Genomic DNA, 13905 nt, shown 5'->3' with positions numbered 1-13905 from the left:
GTTTTTTTTTATGTTTTTCTTTCCTCTTCTCTCATTGTACATGTTACACATTTAATTTTTTCTCTACAGGGTGGTTCCTGTGAATTGAAGGGGAAGCAGGACAAGCAGGACTTCCAGCTTTTGGTTCAGTGCTTTGAGACCATCGGTTTGCATGCTGATCAGATCTCCACCGTCTGGGCCATCCTCTCCTCTATCCTGCAGCTCGGCAACATGTGCTTCAGCTCATACGAGGTGCGTGTGCGTCGGAGAGAGGGTGACAGTTAGACAGGTCAGACCATGATATCATACGTCAGTCGGTGTCTTTGCTTCAGAGTGAGTCGTTTGAGGTGGCTCGTATCTTCAGCGAGGCCGAGGCCAGGAGGGTTGGCTGCTTGTTGCAGATTTCCTCCGAGGCCCTGCAGACTGTCATCACCCACAGAGTCACAGTCAGTAGCCTCTCGTGCTCAGTCGATTATCATCCATATTTCTGCACATGTGCAAACTGAATCACTTTCTCGTCCGCAGGAGACGACCTATGACAGGATCTACTGCCCACTATCTGTGGAAAGTGCCATAGAATCCAGGTAAGAAACAGTCTTCAATCTTCAAATGTTAAGGCAGGCTGGATGTTAGACAGGCAGGTAAATAGAGAGCCTCACCAGCTTCGCCACAACATCACTGCTTATGTCGCACCAGCCTGTCTCACTGTTCATCTTCACACACAAGCGGTACTGTGTCCTGGAATGAGGAATGCATTTACCATGAGTGCCAGATCTTGATCTGGCTAGTACGTGCTTTTGTGTTGGAAGTGAGTGAAAGACAGATGCAACTATTTTTCATTTCAAACTTAGCGGTGAGGTAATCTGTTTGTGGAAGACTAATATGACAATGGTGAAACAAAGTAAACTATTATTTTCGTATCATTCATCATACATGTAACTTTACATATAACAGATTTGGTTGCTCAGTAATAGATTTAATTCTGTTGAAAAAGCACGTTACCAACATTCCCTCACAATATGATGTCATCATAATACTAAACCAACAGCACTATATAGCTTGGTAGTAAGGTCAACACAGAATGTTACGCTATAAGCCAGTTGTAAAGTAAGGGTGACCTTAAAATTGTTTAACTTGCATTTAAAGGTATGCATCCCCCTCCTCCCCCCCATCCTCTCTTGCAGAGATGCCATTGCCAAAGCCTTATATTCAGTGCTGTTTGACTGGCTGCTGGAGCAGATCAATGACTGGCTGAGTCCCACAGAGATGGACAGCACTGTGGGCATAGTGGACATCTACGGGTTTGAGGTTGGTATTCTGCCTGGTGCATCAACAGAACTGAGCATTCGCTTGTGGTGCTGGATGTGACGTTAGAGCTCCTCCATGTTCCTCTGCAGGACCTGGGAGTGAACAGCTTTGAGCAGCTGTGTATCAACTTTGCCAATGAGCAGCTGCAGCACTTTGTCAACAAGGCAGTGATCGCCCAGGAGCAGGTCAGTGGGTTGTATGCTGGATCCATGAAGATCAACTGACACAGGGTACCACTTTCTGATAAGTCACCATTTATAAAATGGTGCAAAGGCTTTGACCAATGGCATTTACAAATGTCTTTTAGATCAGATATAATCCATTAATGAAAACAACTTTTCGGTTGCCAGGTTGTGAAAATCCCTCCGGCTGCATCCACGTCCTGACAATTAATTTGTCTTTTTGACAAAGTGACACAGACAAGGGGGAAGTTGTGTTGTGAGTGTTGTATTTCTTAGGAATAATCACAACCACACTGAAAAAGAAATTATAAGACATATTGTATGGCAGTTGATTAAACTCCCCATCAACTCCAGCTCCATAGATCCTCATTAACACATGAGCATGCAGTATGGAGTGATAGAGGACTCCATGTGTTGCTGATGTTCCAGTCTCGTTTTTAATGGTTTGTAATTATAGGAGTTTTATATTTGCCAATGCAGCAGCAGCAGTATCACACCTGGATCTGCTCCAGTCCAACCTGCTCCTGTAGGCGAGGAAAGTACCAGCTGCAGCACTTTAGACCTGCAGATGTAAAAACATGTCAAAGTGTCTTATACAGTTATAGTGTACTCTAATATGTTGGGATGGAGTGAATGGTTTTCAGCTTATAATCTTTCAATCTTCAAAAAATGCCTTCAGACGCTTAAACTGAGTGTAATCTGCTACACTATTGTGTGTGTGTGTGTGTGTGTGTGTGTGTGTGTCCTGCAGGAGGAATACAGTGCAGAACAGATCCCCTGGTATCCCATGCCACTCAAGAACTTCCACTCCTGTCTGGAGCTGATCTCCTCAAGACCACATGGCATCCTCCGCATACTGGACGACCAGACCTGCCTCCCCCAAGTACACACACACACACACACACACACATATCCACCAGCAAACAGATACATTATCATAACACAAGACCTGTGGCCGAAAGACAGAGTTTGAAGATGTCATGAAGAGTAGCATGGGTTCATGGGAGTTGTTGTCCTTATAGTTCAACAACCAGTGAAAATGACTGTGCTGCATCACGAGTGAGCAAAACAAACAACAGTACACAACAGAGGGGCTAATTCAGCAACTTCCTTCCTCATTCTCTGACACATCATCTGCTGTTTCCTGTACTTCCCTGGAAGTTGCTAGATATAGAGGTAAATAGGATATGACACCATTGACACCTTGATTATGCATGAATGGTTATGATAATTGAAAAGTTAGTATTAACAAATTAGAGAAGAACCACCTCTGTAGACCATGTTTCTTGCACACAGAGTTAACGAAGGAGCAAAACCTGAAAAATTAAAAATAATAGTTGTGTATTTCTTAATCTGCTGTATTGTCCAACTGAAATTAATATTATAGGCAATATGTGGTATATTATATTATACTGTTATATGAAATTATACGAATATACTAACATTTTCTAGTTAGAGCAATACTAGCATTGTACTGTTATATTAAGATTGTACTTTTTATTGTTATAACATTATATTAATATACTAGTTTACACAAAATGTTATTGTTGCACTGTTCCTCTTCATCAGGCCACCGACCATACCTTCCTCCAGAAGTGCCACTACCACCATGGGAACAGTCCCTACTATGCCAAGCCCAAAAACCCACTGCCAGTCTTCACTGTTTATCACTATGCCGGGGCTGTCACTTATCAGGTATCAGGCACGACACTGCAACGTACAGCAGGTCTGTCAAACAGCAGCCGCTGGAGCGAGACCATTTGTATTCACACTATTCAAATGACTCTTTTTCCAGGTTCACAACTTCCTGAATAAGAACCACGACCAGTTCAGGACAGAAGTGGTGGAGCTTTTCGCCAGGAGTCGTTCAAAGGTGAGCCAGCTGGCTTTCCACCCATACAGGGTGCTGATGTGGGCCTTTTTACATCACAGAGCATAGAAAAGTAGCCGCAGAGGAGGCCCTTTGCCTCAACTGGTTCTGACAAGAATGATCACATTATGTAATCAGATTACACAACTTTGTGTCTCAGTCAGTCATTCAAAGTATATAGTGCCTTTCAAGTTCAGTTCAAAGTGTTTTACAGGGAGCAAACCAGACTCATAAGACTGTAGAAAGATGAACAGCAGAACAACGACAGAGACAGATTAAAATGGGAGTAAAAATAATCAATGTAAGATTAAATAAAATCAACACATTATACAAGACAATTAGACAATAATACAAGTGATTAACTTTAGAAAATGTGCAGGTATCTCTTATTTCTAATACTTCCAGGAAACCTCTGTTGTCATGTACAGCTTTTGTGTTTGCACTTCTGTGCTCTGCATCCACTTACCATCTCATAACTGAGAGATTGTGAATAAAGACAAATGTATATAAAAAAGGCCTTCATTATAACATTTGTTTCTCTGATAAAATGCTCCTTCTTCTTTGGTCGAATATCTTTATCTTGTAATTACAAGTAATTCTGAGATAATTATGAGAAACAGAAGTCAAATCTTTGCTTTTTTTTGTGTGAAAGATCTTGTAATTGTGAGATATAGAAATGAATTTTCTTGTTGCTATGAGATACTGCTTCTGACTTTATGGCTTGTATTTAAGTATGAGATTAAAAAAAGTCCAAATGAGGAGAATATTTTTTTCTTTTTTCCATAGTGTTTGCTAATATCCAACAAAAAACAACAAATACAATGGCATGTGTAAATGTTTCTCAGTGTTCATCATTACTGACTAGTCTAATAAGGAAAAGTCACACAGGTGAACTCATGAAGAAAGACGCATTTACCTGTGAACCTGCGTGTTTTCTTGACATGATCCTGTTTGTCAGATGGTGTCAGAGCTGTTCCGGAAGGTTCAGGATGGTTTCATCCAGCAGAGAGAGCTGGGCTGGAGGGGGAAGGGCCTCCGCCAGCAGCCCTCCACTGCTGCCTCACACTTCCTTCAGTCCCTGACCGAACTCACCACCCGCCTGGAGAGGTACCAACACGCCGACCACACTGACTGATACTGAGCTGTCATTACCAGAGTTGTGGGCTAGCGTGGAAGCCAACAGAGTGTCACTTGAAGGGATGCAGTTTCACTGCATGCCTTTAAACTGGGTTTAGTAAATGTCATGGAAAGAAATGTGAGCATAATGATGGTTCAAGTTGGTGATGTTTTCATTTGGTTTGAGTCATTGCTGAAAGAAATTCTACAAGAGACGTCGCAGACTGAGACACATCATTTAAGGCTGAGTGGCTCAAATCAGAGTGTTTCCTGGAAACGATCAATCACCAGTATACGTGTACTGGTTTATACTCCAGGTGCTTAAAGTCGGCAGTGCCTCAGTTCCCTTCAGTTCTGTGAAACAGCTGTATGATGCTGCTCAGCCTTTAGATGCATGTGGGTCTAATGTTAATCATGTTTCCTGATGAATAACTCATAATGATAATGTCAATATTTTGTCCTTTAACTCTTAGATGCAAAACCACTTTTATTCGTTGCCTGAAGCCAAATTACGTCAAGGTAACACGAGACACTTTGCACTGATGCTGACTAGTATCTTACCATCAGCTGTCGATGTGTGACCATGTACTGTATCTCACATGTCCTCTGTTAGCTTCCTGGGATCTTTGACGTAGACTATGTGTCAGCCCAGCTGAGGCATGCTGGGATGCTTGAGACCATCCACATCAGGAAAGAGGGTTTCCCCATACGGATACAGTACTCCTACTTCATTGAGAGGTGCTGCAAATACACATGTCATCCCTGCCTGCACCATAACAGTACTGCTTTATGTTTATCAAGCTTATTATTACATTTAAGGTTTATTCAGCTTTATTTTCATTGCACAGAGCACAGGTACTCAGACAACAAAATGCATTTTAGCATCTAACCAGGTCAAGTCAATAGTAGTGGGGGGCCATTACCAAAGTGCAAGGTTCAGCAAATTGACAGCTGAGGGGAAGAAGCTGTCCCTGAGCCCGGTGGGCCTGGAATTGAGAGTCCGATAGACAGTCTGTGGCTGGGGCGAGAGGTGTCCCTGATGATGCTCCACACCTTCCACAGACGTTGCTTGTGCTGGACAGCCTCAGTGGCAAGGGGAGGAGCACTAGTGATGTGTTGGACATTGTCACCACCCTCTGTGGTACTTTCCAGCACTTGCTATACCATACTGTGAAACCTGTGGTCAGGATGTTCTCAGTGGTGCAGCGGTAGAAGACCACCAGATTTGGAAGTGACCGGGGAGATGAGAGGTGTCCCCTCTGTTGTGCCTTCTTGACAGCTTGAAGTGTTGAGGGTCCAAGAGAGTCTTCAGAAACGTGGACACCCAGAAACCGCTGACTGGATCCAGTGTAGTAAACATTCATCAGGTTCTCAGGCCTCAATCACAAATCTGCCTGCGCCACATTTCATGACAGTCCAAACAATATTTATCAAAACATTTCTCTGAAAACCAGATGGAGTTGTTGAGGTCCAGTATTTTACTGGATAAACTTTGACATGCTGGTGATCAGAGCTAAAAATTTCAAACACATGGCAGTTCCAGACAAAACCTTCTAGAGCGGTCACTTTTTCAGAAGTGACGTTTGGACAAATCTGAAAGCAACCCACATCGCTTACAATGTCAGTGGTCCTGATAATCCAATCAGCAATACGAGAAGGAGGTAATACCATAGCTCAAGCTGCTGCCCTCTGCTGGACCATAAGACAAACTACTTCAAACGCTTGCTTGTGCTCACAGACATTTTGAATTCAAACGCATCATTGCAGTTTGAATATTTCATTTTCTCCCCCGTTCAAACAAAAGTTAAATGTCAAATAAAAATCACTACCAGAAGATGTATTTTCATGATAATCCATCCAGTAGCTGTGGCGATGTTGCCACGTGGTTCAGTGATGGACCGATCAACCAGCTGACATTTCCACCCCCAGAGCCACACCACCAGTAGGGATGGAAGTAATGTATTTACACTATACATTTTATAGCAAATGCCTATTTTGGGAGTATCTGAGTAAACATTTAAAAACAGCATATAATATAACATTACCACTGCATAAGCAAGGTGTCTATCAGTATCCATGGTGATGGATGTTTATCTCTAATGGGGAGTGGAGAGGTTGGAAGTGATGTTGAGGAGGTATGAAACGTGCACCAGCATCTGATGTGGAGCTTTGGAGGACAGTTTGAAGGTATCGTGTGCTTCTGGTTCACAGATACGGAGTGCTCCTGACCCAGCGGCTGAGTGAGGTGTCAGACAGAGAGCAGACGCTGTCTCTGCTGGACATGGTTGGTGCAGAGGAGGGACAGTACCAGCTGGGACTCACCAAGGTGCCCAACTGCCCATTCATGACACTGATTGGACACGTTGACTGTGCATATCAACATGTTCAGGTATGTGTGTGTGTCTGTGTTAGGTGTTCCTCAAGGAGCTTCTGTACCAGCAGCTGGAGGAAAAGTGGAGCAGCACCCAGACCTGGGCTGCCATCACCATCCAGAGGAACATCAGAGGCTTCCTCTGCAGGAGGAACTTCAGGTTCTTCAAACAGAAAGCCATCGTCATCCAGAGCCACATCCGAGGACACCAGGCCAGGTACAGAACGGAGGGAGAGCGTAGAGGAGAGCACAATCAGTTAGCAATTATTCACACTATCACTGCAGAGGGAGCATGAACACTCACTGATGGGATTATTTCTGTAACGTGTTCAGCTTTTTTCCCAATGCTCGCCAGCTTCTTTAGTGACAAAGAGTATAATAAAATACAGAAAATCCTGGTTTACAAGTCCTCAAATCAAACTTGTATCAGCATGCATTTTACATGCACTCGAGGATTCATTGTGCTGTAAGGGAGAGTAGAGGATGTGAGAACACAAAAAAACTTGGAATATATATTTATATATAAAATACAGCAAGTAGGGGAAGGAAGGAAAGAAAGAGAAGGAAATTTGGAGACAATGAATGACAGAATGAGAGATGAAATTAAATATAGAAAGAAAGACAGGAAGGGAAGGGAGGATGGAAAAAAAGAAAAGAAAGAGGACAGAGAGCGAGGGAGGAGAGGAAGGACAGAAGGAAGGGAAGAAGTGAAAAAGAAAGAGCGAGCCAGAGCTCATGAAAAGCCCAACAACACCAAAGTTTAATGAGTTTGTATTCAAATTAAAATAAAGCGTGAAGCCACTCAAAAGGCTGTACATAAGACACAAAAGGCATTAAGATAAGTTAAAGACACACTACAAGAAACACAAGACAATATGTTAAAAGGTAAATATGATTTAAAAAGAATAAAATAAGGTGGAACATAGAATTGAGCTGAATTGAATAAAACAGAATAAACAGGGGCCTCAGGTTGGTGGTGCACAGAAACTGAATGCTGCTTCTCAGTTTGGACTCTGGGGACAGTAAGCAGATCATCTGAGAGGTCTGCAGAGTTCGTCACGGAGCTGAATCAGAAATATAATCATGTACTCTCTGCTTTATATACCAGTAGATATGTTTTAAAATCAATTCATCGACACACAGGAAGCCAGTGCAAAGATCAGTCCCGTCTTTTTTAACATATGCAAGATCCACATGCTTCAGGTTGATTTGTAGCTGTCTACAAAGCTGTTATCTTCCATCTCTGGATGCCTCCACATCCACTCATTTCTCATGAGAGATGGAGTCTCCACATGCTACTGCACCCAGTCAATTCACAGTGAGGGGTGACTGACAGATGAAGATATACTGATATACTCAGGTGGAGCCCTGTGCGCTTGTGTGTTGCTGCCCCCTCTCTTCTTCTTCCAGGAAGTACTACAAGCGCCTAAGACAGTCCTTCACCCAGTTCTGGGCAGTGATGATGATTACCAGGAACACCATCAAGAGACGCCATTGGAGGAAGGTAGATATGAGAGAGAGAGAGAGAGAGAGAGAGAGAGAGAACCTTATGTTTGCTGACTTTATTGTGCTATAAATCTTTGCTCCAAATGTCTCTTACATCATAGCAGCAGCTTCACACAACAGCTCATGAGTGGTGGTAGGAAAACTACGTCCATGCCCTCATTGATAACGCGCTGAAATCCATGTTTGGGTTCAAAGTGCAGTTTTTATTAGGATCTTCATTCTCTCTCTTTTCCTCCCAAATGACTTTAGTTAATGTTCTGCCTTTAATGTTTTACCAATTGTGAGCATTTGTGATTTCCATCTATTGGCAATTTTACCTTTTATAGAATGGTATTGGTTTCTTCATCCTAATTGTAATTTAAAATAAAAATATTTTCTCTAGTCTACCACCTTAATACAACAGATCTGAATGGAATTGGGATTGTAATTGTTGTGCTCAAAACATTTAAAAAATTACATTTAAAGCTGTATTAATCAATAATTCATATAGAAACTGAATCAACTGTAATATGAAGCATTTAGCTGCTGTTTGCTTTCACTGCACTTCATGAGGTGACGTTACATCAGTGTTGTGTAGCTGCTTTATCGCTCGTGCTGAGAGAGTTACCATCGATTCAGCAGTTCCCCTCCAGTCTACAGAGCCTTTTAGCCTCTTTTAGCCCTTTGTTTTGGTTTCACAGACTGCAGGTTGTGGTTTCAGTGAAGACGCCCTGATAATCCTGCACACTGTCTGCTCATCACACCGCAGAGCCTCAGAATCTCAGCTGAATCTTATCAATCAATTTTACTCCACTTTATTAAACCCTCTGTCCTCTAACTAGCCTTCTTATCTTGCATTAATCATGTCACCTGGACACACACGCTCACGCTCACGCCCACACGCACACACACGCACACATGTACACGCACACACCCTGCTTGCATCTCAGCTGCACTCCAGTCTTGGACTTCAACCCCTCTGAGTGAAATTTGAAGCAGCCCTGCATCTCTCCTTCCGCCTTCTGAAACCTGTCTATGTGACTTACAGCTGCTCAGCTCCAGCAGGTAGGCTGCTAATCCTCCTCTGTTCCCTCTGCATCAGATCTTCGGGTTATTTTGTTCTTTGTGTTCGTTGTTTTGCTTCAGGTGCGTTGCTGTCAGTGTATTTGGTGCTTTTCTTTTATGAGGCCTGGACTATGAACAGAGGTGCTGTCAGGCCCTGCTCACAGGCGGCTTATGTCAGCTGTTCGGGCCTAGAAGGGCTCATCATGAGCTGTCCTTTAGAATACAAAGTGTGAGCCTAACTGGAAACAAGATTTGGAGTTTGACAGACATATTTGGGACGTCATATGAGTCAGTCTGTGTTGTCCACCTCTGATACAGTGTAAATGATGCAGTTTGACTTTCACATATTTATTGTGGAACTGATTCATGCTCTCATCTGTCGCCTGAATTAACATTTTGGTCTAATTCTACTGACGCTTGGATGTATGGATGTATGCTCGTTCTTAGCTACAGAGTCTAACAGGTTACACTTTTCTGAACTGAAGTGTAATATGTTATTTTGTGTTAGTTACTGGGAAATGGTCTGTTTTGGATTTTTTTTGTTTGTTTGTCTATGTGGTTTCATATAACAGACAATCACACAGTTCAAATATGAACAAATATATCAGTATTAATAACATATTAATATTTAATTGGGTTTAAACGGATCTCTGTCAGTGTTTACAGTCTTTAAATGGGTATTCCTCTGATTTTACACATCAGTCAACCTGTCTACTACTACTGCTCAACCAATGAAAACTGTTGTATAATAATATATAAGATACAAAAGAAAATTATTATTATCAGCAATTATTAAAAAAGTAAAACTTTTATCTGATTTTTTTTTCAATACATCTACAGTGTAATGTAATTCTCTTCATTTTGATGTCACAAGTCCCTCATGAATTCAACAACGGTTTACACTGCATGACAGATTTGTGTTAACAGTGGTTTGATTCCATAATAAACGAGTGGTTATCACGTATAGATAACGTATCAGCTACATCTTTAGTGGCACAGTGCAACACAGAACATAAATGAGGCTTTTTTGCGAAAGGACAGAAAGAAAACAGTTTTAGAAAAAACACTCCAGTGAATCATTAAGAAACTCCTCGCCATGTAAAGTTAAGCGTCCAAGTCAGGTGCGTGTTGATCTGCTATTTTTCGTGGCACTCTTGTTTGGTTTGGGAAGGTCAGTCATTGTAAATCCTCTCATGTGGACGTAGAGCAGGGTTGGGCTGTCGGTGTGTTTGTCGAGACCCATTCTCCACAGTTATTTAATAACTGTGATTATTGAAGTGAGGCAGCGGTTAAAGTATTTAGAGTAGTAAGAGTATTTGCTGCACCCACGTTTAATCTCAATGGCGTACTTCACATTTACAGTTCAGGCTTTGGTCCGCTACCTGTATCCGGTAACAGCAGAGTAAACTACTGGCCGTGTGGGGGGGAGAAAAGCTGTAAATACCGAGGAGGACAGAGGTAGATGGGATGGTTTGATCATCACCATAATCCTGTCTGAGTGACGCTGCCCTGCTGCATTGAGGTGACTCCTCCCTGTAAGCTGTAAACCTCCTGATAAAAAACAAACTTTCTGGACTCTTGGAACTGCGTGGCCTTTTATATGAGGTGGGGCAACAGGACTGTGGGTGTTGCTCGAGTATATAACAGAACATGTATCTAAGAATAGGTCTGATTGAGCACAATCCGGGCAGAGATGAGGAAGTGCTGAGCGTACTTGATGTATGCACCTAGATAACAAGGAGTGTAACTCACCTGAGGAGCTACACGCTGAATCAGCCTCGAGCTTCAGGTGAAGGACGCTAAAACAAGAACTGACATTTCCAAGATTATGAGAGGAAATCATGCTTGTATGCGACAAGCTTTGTGACTGACCAGCTGGGCGTGTACATGTGTGTCGATTTCAGGAATTTTACGAGAAGAGCAAAGTAAAGGCAGTAACAAAGACGAAGTCTGTCTCTCCAGGAATGGTAAGGGAGTGAAATGACTGATCAAATCCTGTGTCATAGCGAGCCTGCTTCACACATACAGACTCAAACCCCAGTAGACAAACCTAGTTTCTCCTGTGGTGATCGTACTGAATGTTTTCTTCATGTCGTTCTCCTGTTAGGATGTGGGGATGCTGGAGATCCCTGCTGAGCTGTCAGCCAGACTTCGCAGCGCAGCAGGTCAGCTCACCTGGAGGACTGATTTGATAACTCTACAGTGCCACATTGCTGCCCTACCGTGTTGTCAGTTTGTGATTGCTGTCCCATCTCTGTCCCCCAGGGCAGCGGCGTGCGTCAGGGGTCACAGAGGTCGCGCCTCCGCAGGTGAAGGCGGCACACAAGCTCGCCCTGCCTCTGGATATAGACAGATACCCGTTCTCCCGCTATGCCAAGTCCATATTAACGGTGAGCAAGGATTCGATCCAGCTGGTGAAAAACTTCCAAGTACAAGAAAAAGTTTTCCATCAAATGATCATAAACCTGCTTTAATGGTTTGGCTTGCAGGCAGTACAACAAGCTGTAAACACAACACTGACATGTTATTACCTTTTTATCAACTGTATCGTATGGTTATAATGGCATGATAAGAAGCAGTGGAGAAGAGGGATTGTATTTCTTGTCTCCTTGAGCTTCCTCATGTTGTGTTTACCTCAGGATACATGGTGCCAGCCTCAAGGATACCCCCTCCAGAAGCCCCTGACCCCTCTGGAGCCTGAAGATGCCAGAACTGCCCTGGACATTTACAAACTGGTATATAGAAGTGATTAGATTAGAATGGATTTGATTGCTTTTATTCTCACTTGTTTCATTTTTCCTTTCCACTCTTTTTTCTTCTTAGATATTGCGCTTTACAGGTGAGTCGGACCTCAGCGGCTGGCAGGAGCAGATGTTGGGTAACTACATAGTGGAGAAGGGTCAGAGCCGGCCAGCCTTGAGGGACGAGATCCTGGCCCAGTTGGCGTACCACACGTGGGGCCTGCAGGAGGGGCAGGGCAGTCTGAGGGGCTGGCTGCTGCTGGTCTGCTGCCTCAGTGCCTTCACCCCCTCCCCAACACTAGACAAACCCCTGCTCAAGTAGGTGCTATGCTTTGGTTTGCCTTCCACGGGTTGGTGGAGGGTATACAGTGCCCTACTTATAGGCTAATCTAAATCTGAATGGCATGAAGTCATACTGTGGTACATACTGACTATAAGGGGTTTAAGGCAACAAATATGCAGTGATTTATTTTCTGAGAGAAGTCAAGTGTCAGTAGGTCAAAGCTGGTGTACACTGTTCCACTGTCTTTTTCATTCTCATATCAATGGTCCCAAAGTTCTACTCTTCATTCGTAGTTGTTTAAACTGATTTTTGTATTTTTTGCTGTTCTTGTTCTGTGGTGTTTGCAATCAAAGGCTTTACAAAAAGAGACAGCAGTTAACACATGATTCTACTCCTGCAACTGACAGGAAGAATAATTTAGTTTGGACACACTTGTCATGCAAAGGCAAAGCCAAAATGCAGGAATGGCTCTATGTAAGACTTCTGTGGTTGCTGAGAACAAGCAGGTGAAAACTTAAACAAGCACTCACCTGTATGATGAAAACGAGTGCTGCCCCACCGGTGTTTTTGGCAACTGGCAAACAGAAATTGCAACATCTCCAGCTCCAGGAGTCAAAAGCCATTGCAGTGTGAGTACATACAGTAACTTCACAGAGATGAAATAACACAAAGATGAAAACTTGAGTTCGTAAACACACCGTGCTCAGTTTCAGTACATGCAGGGTTGTGTTCCTGCAATCTCACCTGCATAAACTGTAGTTTATGGCGACTTGAAAACCTTAGATTTGCTGTGAACTGACATTACTGAATCAGTTCAATGACTTTATGAGTCTTCTCTGCTTGTGTTACTGTTACACTGTCACATTAGCCTGATTGTCACATTTGGCCACAAGCCTGCTCGCTCACTCTAAAGCTGCACTTGTAAATATTTTTGTATGAACAAAATGGAGTCGGTGTGATGTGAAAGGGTCCGCTTCTGGCAACAGCCCCACACTCTGCAGTTTCACACCTCTCTGTGAAGAGTTCATTGTCTTTCAGCTCATTGTCTTGCAGTTTAGTTTTAGCAAAAAAGCTTGATAAACCCACTGTACAATACCTGCCAGCAGCAACTTCAGTAGTGTAATTAGCTCAGAAACAAGTACTTCTCTCAAGAGTTGGTAGAGACCAAAGCAGAGTTTGAAGGAGAGTGAATATTTCATTTTGGTGGGTCGCTACAAATATGAAGCCAGTGAATGCTAATGTTGCTCCATGTCTGATTTGTAAACATTTATAATCAAATGTACGTGACTCAGTCCATGGTATTTCCCGTGCAGGTATGTGTCCGATCACAGTCCAGGGGAGTACCGCTCACTGTGCCAACACAAACTGCTGACATCTCTGCAGCTCCCAGCTCCCGCTGCCCGAATCTACCCCCCCACCCAGCTGGAGTGGACCACCAACCAGAGGAAGGGCACAATGCTGCTGGATGTGCACACATTCAACGGTGAGACTGACTGAAGTGAAAG

The 13905-nt window shown here is 43.1% G+C and overlaps 1 protein-coding gene across 1 annotated transcript in view; it reads left to right on the top strand.

Moving 5' to 3' along the window:
- The window catches only part of myo15b (myosin XVB), a 40336-nt gene that overhangs the window by 8231 nt on the left and 18200 nt on the right, over positions 1–13905 (top strand). The window contains exons 11-30 of the mRNA XM_041963407.1: positions 70–231; positions 312–425; positions 505–563; positions 1164–1287; positions 1377–1472; positions 2221–2352; positions 3039–3164; positions 3265–3342; positions 4298–4446; positions 4929–4974; positions 5069–5193; positions 6667–6781; positions 6868–7043; positions 8237–8330; positions 11281–11343; positions 11484–11541; positions 11642–11805; positions 12016–12111; positions 12200–12435; positions 13714–13883. Coding sequence (XP_041819341.1) covers positions 70–231; positions 312–425; positions 505–563; positions 1164–1287; positions 1377–1472; positions 2221–2352; positions 3039–3164; positions 3265–3342; positions 4298–4446; positions 4929–4974; positions 5069–5193; positions 6667–6781; positions 6868–7043; positions 8237–8330; positions 11281–11343; positions 11484–11541; positions 11642–11805; positions 12016–12111; positions 12200–12435; positions 13714–13883 — 2383 coding nt within the window. The remainder of the gene's footprint in view (positions 1–69; positions 232–311; positions 426–504; positions 564–1163; positions 1288–1376; positions 1473–2220; positions 2353–3038; positions 3165–3264; positions 3343–4297; positions 4447–4928; positions 4975–5068; positions 5194–6666; positions 6782–6867; positions 7044–8236; positions 8331–11280; positions 11344–11483; positions 11542–11641; positions 11806–12015; positions 12112–12199; positions 12436–13713; positions 13884–13905) is intronic.

This window comes from Chelmon rostratus, chromosome 21, assembly GCF_017976325.1.
Source record: "Chelmon rostratus isolate fCheRos1 chromosome 21, fCheRos1.pri, whole genome shotgun sequence".
In the NCBI taxonomy this organism is placed as follows: domain Eukaryota; kingdom Metazoa; phylum Chordata; class Actinopteri; order Chaetodontiformes; family Chaetodontidae; genus Chelmon; species Chelmon rostratus.
This window is presented reverse-complemented; position numbering and strand designations above follow the sequence as displayed.